The sequence below is a fragment of the Etheostoma spectabile genome, chromosome 7 (genome assembly GCF_008692095.1).
Source record: "Etheostoma spectabile isolate EspeVRDwgs_2016 chromosome 7, UIUC_Espe_1.0, whole genome shotgun sequence".
NCBI classification, from domain to species: Eukaryota; Metazoa; Chordata; class Actinopteri; order Perciformes; family Percidae; genus Etheostoma; species Etheostoma spectabile.
The window spans coordinates 8,923,539-8,941,199 of record NC_045739.1 but is presented as its reverse complement, the minus strand read 5'-3'; the positions used below and the strand labels follow the sequence as shown (position 1 = coordinate 8,941,199).

The window sequence follows — 17,661 nt, the reverse complement described above, 5'->3', positions numbered from 1 at the left end:
TGTATATTTTGTGTGATAACAGCATGATGCAAGTATGACACGGGGCCTAGGAATGTGCTCTGTGTGACGCTTGGGCTGCCTCTGACTGAGAAGATTCAGAATGCCTGCGTGGCCCAGATTCCTTTTCAGACCCTTTCTAACCCTGGCAATCCATGGGAATGTTTGTGTGTGTGTATGTGTGTGTGAGTGCATGAATCAGTGGAAGTGCACTTGTTCTCCCTTTTCCACTACAGAGAAGGCATTGTCTACTCCTGGGCCAGGCCACGACAAATGTCCCTAACTGTTCTAGTGCATGTACATGCATATACACATATGCATGCATGACCTGTGGGTTTGGCAGGTGTCATAATTGTCAGGACAGTAACATACCACATTTTCTTAAGATGAGCAGATTGGTTTAAAACAAAATTAGGATTAAATATCTTCACTCATCCAAAAGTTGTTCAGTTTCTTGCAAGAAGATTACCCCAGTTTGCTGCAAACAAGATCCTATTTTGCTGTTGTTGCTCCTTGATTTAGATCACAAAGAGAAACCACATCAGTGCAAAAAAAAGTAAGAAATATTTTACACCTTGCTTGTTTTGTTAAGCTTTCTCTTGATCATATAACCTTATATTTAATGGTTTGTATAGTTTTTGTCTCTTCTATTTTGCCATTTCTTTTCTCCCTTCTGAAAAGCACTGAGCTTTGGTGCTATAAGTTAAATTACTTTTGTGATGAAAATGGCTCATTAAACACTTTGGTAATAGAAAGTGAAGTGTAAAATGAAAGAAAATAGTGGGCTCTAGACATAAAGTCGAATGTTTACATGAGTGCTGACAGCAGTGTGTGTAGGACATAACTCTTAAAGTTCCCCCGTACCTCAACATGGGTCTGTCTGCGTGCCTATCTGTGTGATCGCTGGCCAGGCCTGCCGACTAAAGTGGCTCATGTGGGGCTGGCAGTGTGCAGGTGATGACTAGTAAGAGCTAATGATACTTAATGCCCTTTCCAACAAGGTACACACACACACACACACACACACACACACACACACAAGCATGGATGTATGTACACACATGATTGCTTGCTTGCACACACACTCACATGCACCTACTGACTTAATGATCGTTAATGCTCTATCCAATCTCCCTCTGCTGCATCAAAGCATCCCACAGAGCAGTGCTGATACAGCGATGCTAGCAGGGATTAGGTTGGGAGAATGGACCACTGGGACAGGAGTTAGCTAAAGGGAACAAAGAAGCAATCACTGGCACTCTGAAATGTTGTACACATGTGCGCACACCTCAGGGCGCGCACACACACACCACACACACACACACACACACACACACATGTACATTGCGTAGCCAAATGGGGATACTGCACAGTGAGTGGAAAAGGGGATGTAGAAAACAGAAGGTGGAGAAATGAATGGTAGGGAAAATGGAGATGACTCCTCTAGGCTCTTAATTTAGTTTAGTGAAATGATGTGAATGCAGAAACAGCAGTCAGGTCACTAAGATGGTATAATGCAATAGTAAAATTCTTGCTAAGACTGGACTTCACAGGTGCATTTTCCATCTGCCGTAAAGGGAGGCTGGAGAGAATTCTGCCACTGCAGAGCCTGTGCAACTGCAGCCAGACTTACTCGTCTTACACGTCTCTATTACATGTCTGAGAAGGAGCAAAAATCTGGAAATCTGGACTTTTTACACGCATGGCAAGAGGCCAAACTAAATCTCTTTAAACCAACAGCAGCCACATGTCCTCATTGGTATGGGGTAAGATTTCATCAAGTGCTGATATAAGTTCAGGTCTAGATGTTATCCATGGATTACTGTTAAATGTATGGAGCAGATGAGCTGATCATAGATAAGAGGAGTGAGTTGGGAGTTGATTTGAGCAGTCTTCTAACTAGATCCCGTGTCCTCCTGTTTCTGCCATTCAAACAAATGAAGTCATAATAGAGCCTGACACTAATACTAATCAGGTTTCATTCACGGTTGTATCCACTGCTGAGAATTTGCCTTGAATCAGTGTGCAGGAAAGGACACCTCTGTAAGAGATACCTTTTCAGGATGTGTGGAAAAGTGGTGAAATTTGTAACCCTTTTCCACACAATTTTTCAATAGATCACAGTGGCAAGTGGTTGTCCTGCGATCATGAAACATTTCCTTTATGTTGCACCAACTGCTAGCTTTGATTTAGGAAGAAAGAAAATATGCTGTCTGGCACATGTCATGTAACTAACATATATGAAAGCCAGACAAAATATACATGCCAAAACAACAAATTAATGGACTATGGGCAGGGTTTTCTGCCTTGCAAAGCTTTGTCCTACCCACAACAGCTGCCTGTCAGTTCTGTCCACATGTTTGAGGCAGTTGTATGCTGTGTAGTGCCGACTGTTCCAACACTTCCTGTTCCATTACTGAAGTGCTTGACCTTTCACCCCAACCCCCAGCCCCCCCCCCCCCCCCCCCCCCCCTCTCCGTCTCATGACAGGGTGTGTGTGTGGGAGGACAAGGAGCGGACATAGAGTGTGTACGTGCACGTGTGTATGTGTGGTATACCAGGGTATGAATAAGTCCCAGAGGGCATGAATATGTTTCCCATGACATGGCCTCAGACTAAACAGCCGCTCTCTTCACCCAGACATCCGCCTGTCATTCTCCCCTAAACCACAGCGAGCGGAAAAGAGCACAAAACATGGGAACACAAAAACACAGACGCATCTCCCTTTTCTGTCTCGTTATCTCCTTTTTTCTCCCTCTCTGTTTCTTTGCTCTTTTGTAGCCGAGTCCTCCCCGTGGCCCTCCTTGTCCAGGTGAAAGACTTCTCCTCGCCCTCTCCCTCACTCTTTGTGCACCATGAATGAGAGAAAGAGAGAATAAGAGAGGGAAAGATAAAGAGAGGGTGCCTTTGGACACAAAGGGCAGTGTACCCCTCCCAGGAAGTCTGGGAGAGAGGGAGGAAAAAAAAACACATCTTTAGAGGAAGGAGGAGGGGAGGACATCATTGTACCCTCCTTCCTGACTCTTTGTGTTTGTGTGTGTGTGTGTGTGTGTGTGTGTGTGTGTGTGTGATCAAGCTCTGTGTGACCAAGAGAGAAAACTGAATGCCAAAGCAGTCAGTCATTCAGATAGAAAAAACACTTAGACCTCACCCTCACACACAGTACGCACACATTTTGCTCGCTCTCTCCTCTCACCACACACACACAACACAACCACACACACACACACACACACACACACACACACACACACACACACACGAACACACGAACACACAGACACACACACAACCATTTAGGCCCTTTTTAAGGCGGCGCCCAAGCATTGACTACCAGTTGCATTGTGTGGAATAAAAGATCCTCTTTCATCGTGGCCTTAACGGTTTCAAAGCATTAAGCGGAGAGGATCAGACTAGCTGAATCCGACTGAAGACATTACTGTCATAGTTACTGTAAAAGACAGCCAAGGTGTGGCTTAAGCACCACTAATGCAGAACTCCTGCCCTCTGGGCAAGGCTCTGGTTGTTGATTTCCACTAAAGATCTATTACTCTAATGTTCCTCACAGATAAGCCGCCTTCAAAGGTACAGAGCTTACCGCCATCATTGGCTGTTTGTCTGGTAAGAGTCTCCACCTGAGCGAGTGAGAAAGGGATTGGGAGGGAGGCAAGAAGAAAGAGAGAGAAAGAGAGAGAGAGAGCAGGGAAGGAAGTGAGAGGGAAGACCTCAGGGCATGGCTGTTGTGAAGTGATTTTGTGTGTGTGTACTGTAAGAGACAGAGAGAGTCATGAAAAACATCATTCTCAAGGGCAACAATCTAAGCCTTTGTATTTACATGCTTTTGCTGCATTGTTATTTACTGTAACTTTATCAAATTTTATGCTGAGCAACATGCCAGAATCCTTCTCCACAGTATTTTTTATTTTACTTTGAGACAATGGAATTCTCCAAAGTGAAATGTATAAAGTCATCTCACTTCAGCGTGCTCCAGCACAGCTTTGTCTGACTGACACATTTCACCACTGATGATAGAAACTGCTCATCGCATCTGTCCTGTTCTGAGGGTATATTCACTCACCAGGGTGGTCCATCATTCAATCCACAAAAGCCACCCGGAGCCCGGAGTGCGTACGAGTGCCTGTGGATCTAGCGTGGGTGTGTGTGCGCGTACGTCTCTGAACATAAACAGGTTTTTTTTTTCTTCATACGATGTGGCCAGTTGTTTTGCTCTAAATCAACCAACTCTTGTCAGAAATGCTTCCAGTTTGAAATTGGCTACAACGGAGCTCGGGGCACATTCACACCCACAAGCTGCCTTTGATCCCAGAGCCGATAACATACTTCAGTAGTTCTGTTGACGGCGAAGAGGAAATATGATAAATTACATTATTGTAACCACCGGACTGTGTAACCACATGCTCCAGTTGAAATTTGAAACAGAGATGGGGAGAGAAAGAGTGAGTGTGAGCAATAGAGTGGCATATAAGAGAGAGGAAGAGAAAGGTCCAAGGCCGATGAATGGAAATGTTGCTCTGCTTCTTCATGCTTCCGTTCCCCCCTTAAGACAAGCTCCTTGCCTTGGTTACTCTATCAATCACAGCATAACACAGTCAAATATCTAGCGCTTTACCTTTCTTCCCATGCCAAACCTTTCTCTTTGACATTCACGAGCACACACTCACACACTGTGTAGACGAAAGAATAAACGATCTATCAGAGTCTATTGTGTATGTGTAAATCACGGAACGATGGAGAGAATAAATGTCAATTTTTTTTACTCCTCCAATTGCTTCAATATTGGCCACAATTTCACACACACACTGTGCTTCATACACACAAAATTACATGCAAGCACATGAAAATGTAATTCCTCTCCAGGGAATCCGAAAGAGATCCTTGGGGGCTTTGTCAGTCATTCTGCAGGTTTAGAGCAGAGGGGGATAAAAAGAACAGTTAAGAGGCACATTTGGGAGTGTGTTTGTTGAGGGATGAGCATGGGTCTCCATGTCTGCATCCTCTGCTCCTAATACTGCTCAGGAGTCTTTAGTTCGTCATTCAGCAAGCAGAGTGAGATCTGAGGGGAGGAGATGGCCTGTGTGCCTCTGTCGGTTGAGAGATGTGTTGTTCTGCGAGTATTATTAGGCTGCTTTCATGACGCCGCGATGGCCAAGATAGGGCAGGACGGCTCCCTACTGAATACTCGCATGAAAAAGAAACCACATGAACTTCCATTCTGTCTCTCTCTCTCTCTCTCTCTCACACACACACACACACACACACACACACACACACACACACACACACACACACACACACACACACACACAACACACACCACACACAACACCACACACACACACACACACACACAAACACAACCCACACAAATCAGTTTCCATGCCCGACAGCGTTCATGTATGATGTGGTAAAAGCACGACCGTGGACTGTACCCACATCTGCAGGCTCACTGGAAAACATAGGGGTGTGAAAATGAGCGACAGACATCTTACCACACGCACCGCAGTCACCTATAAATGGAAGAAATATTGCACTGCAACACACAGACACTGACACATATACTTGCACTCAGTCTCCTTTCTCTCTCTCTCTCTCTCTCTCTCTCTCTCTCTCTCTCTCTCTCTCTCTCTCTCCCCGCTCACAACACACACACACACACACACACACACACACACTAGAGGTGCCCATAAAACACAGACTGGGACACAGAAACCTCAATCCTAATTGTGAAACTCCCATACGCTGCGGAGCCTGAAAAATCTTTAAGCGCTCTCTTTCTCATTTCTTTTGCGGCCGTTTATTTGCGCTGAAAATATCTGCATGTCACAGCGCCAGCCGACACAATGCACATGTGGTAGTCATCAATCATAATTATCATGGTTTAAAAAAGCCACAGCTGTTATTTGATTTTAAAAACAAGCCATAGCGCAGCGCCTTCCAACGATACGTCAAGTTGTCAGCGGAGGCCTTGGCCTGCAAAGCAGAAATGTCTCTCTCTCTCTCTCGCTGGCTTCCCAATGAGCTTGTTGGAGAGCACAGGAGAGCTGAGCTGCATTCAACCCTTCCCCATGACTCACCACTGTGTGTCTTTATTTTTAAACATTTTCTCTCTCCATTGCTGTGTGTTTATTCTGTCTGAGTGAGGCCGCTGTTATGGACTTCACACAACGTTTGTTTATGGCTTATTTAATCAGGAACAGATAATGGAGAGTTGTGTCCATTCGTGGGCGCATCCCCAGAAGCTGCGTGATGTGTGTGTCTATGTGTGTGCTTGCATGTGTGCTGCTATGATTTAATGATTCCCCCCCAGAACGTTCCAATAAATATTTTTCTCAGGAGAATATTAGTACACAGACAGTGAATAGGATTAAGGTGTGTATTGTGTATTGTTCATGAGGCCCCATGAAGTGATTGTGTGCTTCCTGTGTTATACGTGATGTCACCCAGTCTTGATTATTTCAAATAGTTTGCCGTTACTGCTTGCTGTGTCATCTCCATGGCAACTTTGTTATCACTTATATTTACCTCTGACTTTAATCAAGCAGCAGTGCTTTACACTTGTTGCATTCATTCCCAAATTACTGCTTGGAGCCTGAGCAGATTGTGCCAAAAATAGGAAAATGTAAATATATAATTCACATGACATCATCTCTTTTGTTGAGAGGGGGACTTGAGGTCAGAAACCATTTAAAAAGTAAAAAATTACACATTACTTTATAATTCTTTTAAATTTACTGAATTATTCTACTTGTTGCCTATTAAGAAAAGTAATTAGTTACACTGCATTATATTTTGAGGAGCTGATGTGCACTTAAAAGAACATTTTAAATGTTTCTTCTATTTGTAACTGTAAGAGATTCTATGGACTTATAATGAGGCTATACTATTTAAATGTTCTTTTTTATTTTAGTTTTTATTGTACACAAACATGGCTACGTAACATGTTTCATACCAAACTCCATTGTGCATATCCTTGAAGCCCTATACCTCGTTGGGACACCTGCATCATTTACTCGGGCTTGCGGTCTCCTTCTCTTTTATTGGCCCATTGCTACCTTTTATGGTGCATTACCACCACCAGCTGTTAATATGCATTAGCACTCTCTGCAGCATAAATGTGTATAATGCCACTCCTGTGCTTGTGGTGGCCTATCAAAACAAACGATGCACAGGAAGGTCACTAATGGTGATGTGGAATAATAATGCCTATTTTGTTCAGTTACAGACAAAAGCAATGTCAGAGAATCAAGTATGTTCCCCTCAACACTGATGAAACATTGAAACACTGAAAACATCCACCCTGCCTATGTGTCCTTGAGTAACACCTTGAAACCCTCTCTCTGCAGTCAGACCTCCCAGGAGGGGGCATGCGTAACAGGAAATTCCCATTCAGGGAAATCAACATGCCAAATTTATGCTTTCATAAGGAAAATATTCAATGTTAAAAGGCTACGTTCAATAATTATCTGACCTACAAAATCTCATAGCGAAAGGACACAATTAATGCGGCAAGCTCATCGCATGGTAAGAACACACACTCTTCACCCAAAGTGACAGGGGGAGTCCACATCCTGACCGCCTGATGTTAAATGTTATACTTGACAGGGTACCAAACTGAGTACTGCTAAATATGACAGGATACTTAAATACCCAAATTGGTGAACCAGAATATTGCCATCAGTGGTTTTTCCACATTGCCCCAGACGTTAAATATAGATCACGCCTGCGGATAGATTCATCCAGCCCCCCATCAGCTTGGCTGACTTGACAAACAAACAGCCAGTGTGTCAAAACTCCCAACTGCAAAGGGCTTCTGAGAGCACAGTTTACACTTGCTAGCCCGGTGGTCTGGCTTTATGAGCAATGGTTAGTGTCACACACACACACACACACACACACACACACACACACACACACACACACACACACACACCTCACTCTTGAAGACTCATGCAAAACCCTAAGGGCTGTGAAAGCAAAGAAGGGGTGACGTAGCACCCCCCTTGCTCTCATTGTGTTTATCAAAGGGATGACCTTACATGACTGGGGCCACAATGTTATATATGTTTTCTACCAGAGTCTGAGACATAAGTTGTTCTCATACTATCCCAAGTGTTAAAAAAGTTGGTTACACGTGTGCGTTGAATGTGTGAGTGTGTGTGCATGCATATGTTTGAGCATCCTGCGCCTCTCCCTTTTTGACCGCAACGCAGCTGCGTCAACACTTAGCCCCCAGCACACCCTCTCACGTCAAAGTGTGTGTGAGAGGCTGAGAAATGGAGTGGGTCTATGTTACAGCCATGAACGAAGGGGGAAGGAGGTGGTCTCCTGCGAAACCTGAGGAGGAAAAAAGAAGAAGAGAGGGAGACAGATATGGAGGGAGACTGAAGGGTCAGATCTGAGAGAAGGTAGAGTGAGACATCTGGAAAAGAGAAAGCGTCACTGGGACGAGGAGGAAATTACAGCTGCCCAACAATGATTCATTGGGGAAAATTTATTTTCTACATCTCCCTCTACTCCCTCTCACCCTCCAATCTCTCTACCTAACCCTCTAACCTCTCTCTGCAAACTACTCACTCTTTATGATTCATTGCCATATGAAAACCACGTTGTAAACATTTGTAATTCTACATACCCCAAGTACCAAAAAAATGTTCAAAAAACATTGATAACGTATACATTGATTGATACTTTGATAATGATGTGCCCCCTTCTTTCTCTCTAGGGACCTGAGCATGAACAACATCAGTGAGATCAAGCCCAGAGCCTTCCACCGACTGCAGCTGTTATCTGAACTGTGAGTACAAAATCATTCAACTCACATTCAATTTATAAAAGTCGTCACAACTCACACATGACAAGAAACAGTCATTCCTCAAACCTGTGATACACACAGACCTCAGGGATGGGGATTGATGACTCTGGCCTACCAAGAAACTGCCTGCAGCAATACACTAGTATATCCTGGGATGGCTGCACAAAACAGAGAGGCAAAGGGAACCTGATATTCTCTCAGAGAGTGAATATATGGTCCTTAATGTGTTTGGAGAGCAGGTTCTGTGCTCAGCATCCAAGCCGCTGCTTTCTTGCCCCCCCCCCCCCCCCCCCCCCCCCCCCCCCCCCGCGCCCCACTTGACTTTGTTTCAGCTGGACAGCTCAGCAGGAGCAGTAGACATATAGACACAAGCCTATGACAGCCAACACAAACATCACATTATAGGAGAATTTCAGGACAGGCTTGGGGAAAATGAAACAAGCAAATATTTAGTTATATAGCAAAAAGTATAGGTAAGGTTGGGTATCCTTAGAAATGTTTTGACATTGGTGCCAATACACTACATGAGTTTAAAGGTGTCCTGCCACCCAAAACCGTTTTTACTTGCATTTTTTGAAATGCAAAAAAAGGTCCATATGTGTTTGCGTTATGTCGTGAATGTGAAAATGAACTGCAACCTCCTCTGTCAGCTCTAGCTACTAAAAAGAAATAAGCAGTGAAATCATGCCAATTAAAAAAGCTGGTCAGTCTGACGTCATGTTGCCTAAACTCTTTACTACTCGTGAGCTCGCCCTGTTGCGCTGGGTAAAGTATACTGATAGCCAGGCTCTCATTGGCTAGCTGTTAGTCAATCAGAGTCAAGCAGTTTAGCTCATTGAATATTAATGAGAACGGGCACAAATCGAGCTGAATCTTCCCGCAGGCTTTCTATACCACACTAGAATGGCTTGAAACAAGGTATCCAACGTATTTTTTCCACAAAATGTTTTTGTACAGAGTCCATGGTAGAACTTCAGACATTACCACAAAGTAATAAAATACGTGTGGCAGGGCACCTTTAATGCCGGAACAGACCTTTCTTGGCTGATAACTTAAATAATATGTTAAAATAAAAAAACAAGAATTTGACTCAGTCTCCACATTCCTGGATGTCTATACTCAGTGCTACAGGCACAATTTGGACAGTGCTTCACAAAGTAGAAGGTATTGGTTTCACTCACACAGGGCTGATGAAAGCACACACGCCGTAACACAACGTTTTGAAAATGTTTCGGTTGACCTGGCCGCTATCTGATTTGACCACTCAGCAAAACTCTGCTAAGTCTCGGTTTGGCAAAAGGCTGTCCACAGATATGCCCTAAGGGCGTGAATGTGTGCATGTGTCAGCCTTCACCTGATTCTTTTACTTCTGACGCTTGCAGTGTGTGTACGTGTGTGTCTGTATAGGGTGTTTGAACAGTCCGCTGTTTTCTTTGTTAATTCTTGCAGCTGCAGCCTGTGAGGCATGAACTAATAATGATGAAAGTAAAAGGTTAGCTGGATAACGGTTCAGTTGACTTTGAGCCACAGAACTAGAAGAACGAAGCTGAGCAATGAAGTCTTGTAACAGCTTAATGCTTGAGAATTAAATTCAAAACTTTGATTTATTGTCATGTATTGAATTGCTGATCTAAACTTTAGCTGTCGTAAAAATGCTAAAGGTCAGATATTGCTGATGGCGTAATAATCAGAACCATACAGTGCAAAGTGATCCTGAACATTGATGCTGACATTTGCCTGCATTGGGGGAAAAGGGTGGTGGGGGTCTTGGATGCAGATCTCTCTGCGGTGTTTGTCAAGAGACAATCCTCCCAGTTTTGTAGAGCCCCATTGATCTTGCTTCCTCTGTATCACTCATATGTTCTGACAATTTATGGAGACCTTCTGTTGCTTTGTAACTCTTCCAAGGAGGATGTTCCTGCCCTCAAGCCAATTTTTATAGCATGCTGACCATTTCTGGAAATATGCTGAGACGATGATGATGTTCCAAGGCAGTGAGAAGCAGATTTCTAACATCCACTCCCGTCTAGGCGGTTGAGCGAGATGAGGCATAGCAGATTATGGTAAACACATTATAATTACAACAAGTTATAGCACTCAGAAAAACAAACCAAGGCTCTAAACACAAACATGGTCGGTTTTAGAGCAAGAGCGTTTGATGTGTGTCCACAGCACTTGTTGGTAGCACAGGGAGAGGCAAGGGCCAGGCATGTTGTGACTGGTAGAGTGATAAATTGTTTCATGTTGGGCTCTACCTCCCTGCCTGCCCTCCCTAACTCTATCACCCCCCATCTCCTTTTAACTGCAAGCTATTGCAAGCTGACAGTTTTTGTATTTTCCCATTTTGGATTTCTTCACGTTCTTAAAAACCAAAACCCATCTGCTTATGACAAGAAGTCTAGCGTTCCTCCTGTTTCACACTATGGGGAGGAGAGAAAATAAAATCTTAAAAGCCACATACAGAGTGTCCTTCTGAAGCACCGCTCATAAACGTAACTGTATCATGATGCCTCTTATCGCCTCGCTCAGCTCTCACCTCTATAGTATCAAATTTCACACAGCTAATCCCTTTCAACCTCAAATAAGGTGATTGAATGAATTCTAAAAGCAGGTAGCAAACCTCCCTTTGATGGATTGCGGCACTGATATTGATAATAAGTGTAATTGCTCATCCCTCCAGCCTGTTTTATTGTATTCAATTGATCTCAGCTCCTTCTCATTAAGCCTTCATTTAGTGCTTTGATCAGTGGATCTGCTCTTAATTCAAACACACAAATGTGCACACAACTGTCAGTCAGCCGGAGCATGAAAAGAGGCGACTGAGAGGCAGACAGCATGTCTATGGATTAATGACAGGGCAGCAATGCCCATACTCAGGTACAGACTCTGAGACTGGTTACTCATCTAACTAACATTAAAAGACATCCCCTCTCTTCAAATGTTCAGCTCTATCTATTTCTGATCTAATTGCAACTTGAAACTAGCAGAGGATGTTTTAGGAGAAACTGTCGCCCAAAAAGCTCTTCCTGAAAAACCCTTTCAGAGACGACCACACTCTCCACCTATCATCGGTATCAAAGTCAATGCTGTTCCTAACCTCCGGAGATCACATTTCCCTCTGCCTTTTTTCCTTAGACTCCCATCGTAATCAGCCGTTTAGGTCGAGTCTCTCATGCTCATCTTATCATTATCTGTAGCCATCACTCACCTCCTAAATTCTAAAGGTAAAATCAGAACATTCAAAATGGAAGGTATAAAATTACTCACTGGATGTTTTTAAAACCTCTTTCTCTCTTGGCTTTGCCTCTTTGGATGCACATTATTACCACCTTAAGTGAAAGTGTGAGGAACATGGTGCTAGCTCCTGTCATCAGCTCAAGAGCAAGGGCAGTGGTGGCCTAAAGGTTCGAGATGCAAGCTTGTGACCGGGAGTGGGGAAAGTGAAAGAGCAGCAGAGCAGCGCTTGTCCCTCCCTCATTACCTTGAGGTGCCCTTGAGCCAGGCACTTAACCTCCAACTGCTCCAGTGGAGCTGCTGCTCGGTGGCCAGCAGATCCGACTGTGGTTGTACTGGGCAGCTTCCAGGTATGAATGTGTAACTGTGTGAATGTGATCAGGGCGTTCCTGCAAAAGAGAGGCTGCTGAACCCACCCTGAATAAATAAAAGGTAAAAAAAAAAAGAAAAAAGACTGAGACTCAGGATTATCCACATAGCCCTCTGTAGAGTGTTCTCAGGTGCTCTCTCAGACTATCACAAAAATGAAATCCAAATGTGGAGGCCAGCGCCGCCCTGCTTCTCTTTCACTTGATGATAAGATAGTCTGCTGATAGGCCAGGAGTATATTGTAGGTGAAGGTTAAGGGTTTACAATATTGACTGTCTTGATACTCCAAATGCACCACACAGCTGGGACTATGTAGGTCAATCAAAACTTTTCCTTTTAGCGCTGCTTGTCTCTTTCTCTCCCACAAACATGTACCCACCCACACAGCCACACTTTTCCACGTTTATATTTTACTCAAATAATTTCAGAGGTTAACGCGAGGTTAAGTGGTGAACCCTCAGGCTGGACCTCTGAACAGAGGGAGGGATAAGATTTCTATTGATGGAGCAAGGGTGAATAAGGTCATACATGGATATACTTACAGACACACCCCACACCCAAACCCACACCGCCCTCTCTCTAATAAGACCTGCTAATTCTCGCCTTGTTCTTTCATCATTGACTCCTATCATCCATCCCGGTCATGCTGCCGCTGTGGTGTCCTATCACTACCTGAGATAGTATCCTAAAATATGCTGCATTATTTGCTGTTTATTCTTTATGTTTGTTTAGTATTTTGAGGCAATAGGACACGGTGATACATAGGATTATCAGCAGTTAGTATGCATCAGTGGTGCCCCTCACTGATCAGCTCTGATAGTCGGGCAATCTCACGTTTGTTACCACCCCTCCCACTTCTCTTCCATGTGTTATGTTATTGTATCTATTAATCACTTCAATAGAGCTGAATTATCCTGAGGTAGAATTTTTATCAACGTAGTTTAGAGGCCAAGAAAAATTCCTACCATCCCCAAATCAAATTAAGAGAAAAAACAGTTGGAGCCATGGTTTGACAAGAGCAAGGCGCCTTTCATTAGAATGAGATTGATGTGGAACGACTAGGAGGCTAAGTGCGGAACATTCACTCATACGTACAATCATTTACGCACACGTACACACATAAATACACACTGATATCATGGAAACAGTTGGTCAACGGCAACTGTCAGTGTTTTATTGATGTCTATCAAGAAAGTCTGAACATTTCTTTGCTTTTTCAATATCCATCTTCACTTTTGACATAATTATCCATTTGACAAATGAAGTCGGCAAAAAAAAGCATGATTCCACTCTAATGCTGTTCTGGCTTCAGTGGTGCAGCTAATAGAGAAAGGCTGGTTGGCAGTAGGACATGCACATCATACCATGGCCTTAACTACAATGTTTGTTTTCTAAAACTCTAAATTACTACTTCTCCTCATCCCCCACTGAAAAGGCATTTATTTTTCGTTGGTGCTTCCTATATCTTTTTTCCCCCCGTCCAATGAGTCTGTAACTAATCATTGCATTTGAACAGAAACCAAAAGAAGGCACTTAGGGGTCTTTGTAGAAATAAGCTCAGATCTATTTGACTGGTGTCAGGACCTCAACAAAGCCTATTGAAACAGTAACCTCTGGAAAAGTAGCTATTGAAATGGTCCCTGATGACCAGCTTGTACAAAAGCGGAAACTGAAATGTTATTGAAGTAGCAGACCCTCGTCCGCTGAGGGACAACAAATAGACAGTACACAGGTTTCTTTATGAGTGAAAATCAGATCTGAGAGAAAAATCGAAATAAGAATGAATATTGCCATAAGTCTCTTTCATGTCTGTGAAACTATATTGAGACATCATGCAACACAGTCAAAGTCTGTTCGAAGGAGTTTTGACTGTGGTTTGAGATGCATGACTAAATGGCACCACAATAGCCTGGATAACAATCAATCCATTATGTATTCTAGTATGCCAATGTGGGTGTGCATCAACGTGGATTCGAGTGTGTGCGTGTGCTTGCATTGATAAATATGAGCTCCACACGAGTGTTAAACTGAGAGGAGTGTGAGATTTGGCAGGCATGGGGGGGATTGTGTGGTTTGCCATTGCATGGTAATAAGACTTAGACATGTTGACATGAGTATCAGATGTCAAAGGGAGTTTGCTAGAAGCTATTGTCAAGCTATATATCGGCTTGGAGAGGTAGGCTGAGCGCTATATCAATATTTCAATATCCTGGCACTGGGGGAAACCCAGCCAGAAAGAGGCTGTTTAGCATACGACTGAACTGTCAGGCAAATGTCACCTGTAGAGCACCGGTGGAGGAGCAGGATGCCAATGAGTAATTTCTAACTTGTGTGTGTGTGTGTGTGTGTGTGTGTGTGTGTGTGTGTGTGTGTGTGGGTGGGTGGTGTGTTGTGTTTAAATAAAGTGGGTGGTCTGGAGCTGTGACGATCAAATCTGTGTTTAAACAGTTCTTTTAGCTCGTGACCTTGAGAGTTACTCTGTTGGACTGAATGTTATTTATTTGGACATCTTATACACACTCACAAATGACCATTAGGTGCTGTGTTAATAAACAAACTGATTGGATTGCTTGTGTGAATGTGTGTGGTTTCTCCCGCGCTGTCCTCAAGGCCCCTCAAAATGGGCCCAATTACCTCAAGGACATGGAAAATAGCACACGCATCCACACTGCACACACGTGAATGTATTAGTTACACTACTATACACCGACCACACACACCACACACACACACACACACACCACACACACACACACACAAACACACACACACACACACACACACAACACACACACAAACCACACACACACACACACACACACCCCACACACACACACACACAAAAATTTCAGGCTGTACTTATTGACCCAGTCTCATTCAATCCAGTTTAGTCATCATTGGGGCTCCCAGGATTGGTTGAGGTTTTAGGGTGTGCTTTGGGCCAATAGCAACACACTGAAGGGAATCAAATATATTTTGCATACTGCCCAGCAGTAACCCCAAAGCAGGAACTCAAGGATGAAATATATCACAGCTCAATCCAAAAACGTAGAAAGCAAAAGGCAAAACGTCTTATGAGACTTGTAAAGTGTTTTGTGCATGTGCTTATATTTCATTTCAATTGAATATTTTGCTTTCCACTTTTGATCTCCATGTTTCTCTCTAGGCGTATCTCAGGGAATCAGCTGAGGTATATTGGCCACGCTCAGGGTCTCCACAACCTCAAAGTTTTGTAAGTAAATCCTCCACCTCCCACCCTATCGCACATCTGGTGGTTCAATCCTATCCAGGTGGGTTGTTCCACTCCAGATTCTGGGGGGATGGAGTTGTGCTCCCACCTTGAAAAAAACACAAGGCCATGCACATTAACTGTAAAAGTTAAGGTTTATGGGTGGTTCTTTCATTCCCAAACAAGCCCTGTTTCAGTTGGCACCACACACACACACACACACCAACACACCACACACACACACACACACACACACACACACACACACACACACACACACACAGGTGTAATGCAGGGACCTCCCAGTCACACCACCCACAGAGATTACAGCAAGTGACAAAATAAATCTCTTTTTAATCGCCAATCAAAGCTGTTCTCTCAACACCAAATTTTTCATAGTGTGTTTGTAACCTTATGGTCCATGGCCACCAACTGTTAGCGCTGCCGTAAAAATATTTAATCACAAAAAAAGCGCAAAGCAACCATAAAAACCATGGCACTTTCTGACTTGTGATTGCAACATCTGTTGTGTGCTGCCATATTTCTACTGGGTGTGAGTAAAGGGTATTGAGGTTTTTCATCAGCCTTGGCAACCGACTCAATTCTTTTTGGACTCTCACTGAGAAGGTTTGAGAAGCCTGCCACAGAATATAAACTTAGCTAGAGAATTGTGGTTTGTAATTTGAGGGAATCTGTGGGATTACCGAGCACACAAGTTGATCTTCTTTCACCTTGTGCTGTGAAACTCCCCAAGACTGAATGAGTGAACCAGCCATGAATCCTGAGCTATTATGTCATTACTACAGAAGGACACACATATCCTGAATTTATACACGTCTCCATGCATTCATGCTTCACACTAAAACAACATAGCAAACTTCGGACAGTCACTCTTCCTCAATATGTTAGTTAAAGTCAGGATGTGTCAAACAAATGGTCCGCTGACCTTGTGTAGGGTAACCGCAAGGTCCCTGCCATCTCTCTCTCTCTCTCACACACACACACACACACACACAGAGTTGGACACCCAGTGTGAAGTACAGCTTTTCTCCCCGTAGGCAATTTATTTAACACAGGAAAGACTAAAAGATTAAATTCGATGTATTTATCATGGCATCATCATCCCTGTGGAAACATTCCCCTGATCCTCTCAAAACCTGAGCGGCATTTTTTCTACACTCAAGCAATCATTGTATCTGACACAGGAGACTATTGGGAAATTCACCACACCACAAAAGCATGTGACAACTGAGTTATGTTTAAAATATAGCTAAATATGCTCTCTACAACTTGAGACAGAATACACTCTTACTTTAACAAAATTAATGAATACACAATTATTCTTTGATGGTATTGTACTTGGCAGCAAAGGCATCAAGGTTATTTAAAAAAAGACTCTTGATTCTTACACTCTATAATAACTTTACTGTAAGCTAAGATGTTTAACTCTTGTGACGCGAGGCCTTACACTCACTGACTCACAAAGACTGACTATTGAGTCACCATGATGCCACAATAAAAGGCATAACGGCGCTGCTGAGAGCAACACACTGGAGACTATAAGCCTCATGCGCTAATGTCGGACAACTAGTCATGTTCAAAACTTTAAAGAAAAATGGAAAGAAAGACAAAGAAAACTAGGGAGGGAGAGTAAAGAGAGAGGCATATTGTTTGCTCCCTACTTCCTCCTCACTTTTTTGCTCCATTCTTCTGAGAATGACATCAGCAGCCCACCCAAGGAGCTGCTCTTTCTCTTTTCTTCTACCCTACATTCTCTGCTTTTCTTTAAGCTTTCACTGGCCCTTTCCTTCTTGTGTCAGATTTCCCTCACAATGGAATTATTTGTTCTGCTTAATGTGCCCACACGCACACCACATACACTCTATCACATTTAGACCTATTACCTATGTTGTGTGTGTCTTTCAGGATGCTACAAAACAACCAACTACAGAGACTTCCGGATGATGCCCCATGGGACCTACCCAACCTACTGTCCCTG

The 17,661-nt window shown here is 43.4% G+C and overlaps 2 protein-coding genes across 2 annotated transcripts in view; both read left to right on the top strand.

Annotated features, from left to right (window-relative positions):
- LOC116692455 (rho-related GTP-binding protein RhoA-C) overlaps nt 1–17,661 on the top strand; it is a 732,216-nt gene that overhangs the window by 368,537 nt on the left and 346,018 nt on the right. The window lies entirely within an intron of this gene.
- The window catches only part of lgr6 (leucine-rich repeat containing G protein-coupled receptor 6), a 41,222-nt gene that overhangs the window by 5,683 nt on the left and 17,878 nt on the right, over nt 1–17,661 (top strand). Inside the window, exons 2-4 of the mRNA XM_032520717.1 lie at nt 8,741–8,812; nt 15,600–15,665; nt 17,589–17,660. Of these exons, the coding sequence (XP_032376608.1) occupies nt 8,741–8,812; nt 15,600–15,665; nt 17,589–17,660 (210 nt within the window). The remainder of the gene's footprint in view (nt 1–8,740; nt 8,813–15,599; nt 15,666–17,588; nt 17,661) is intronic.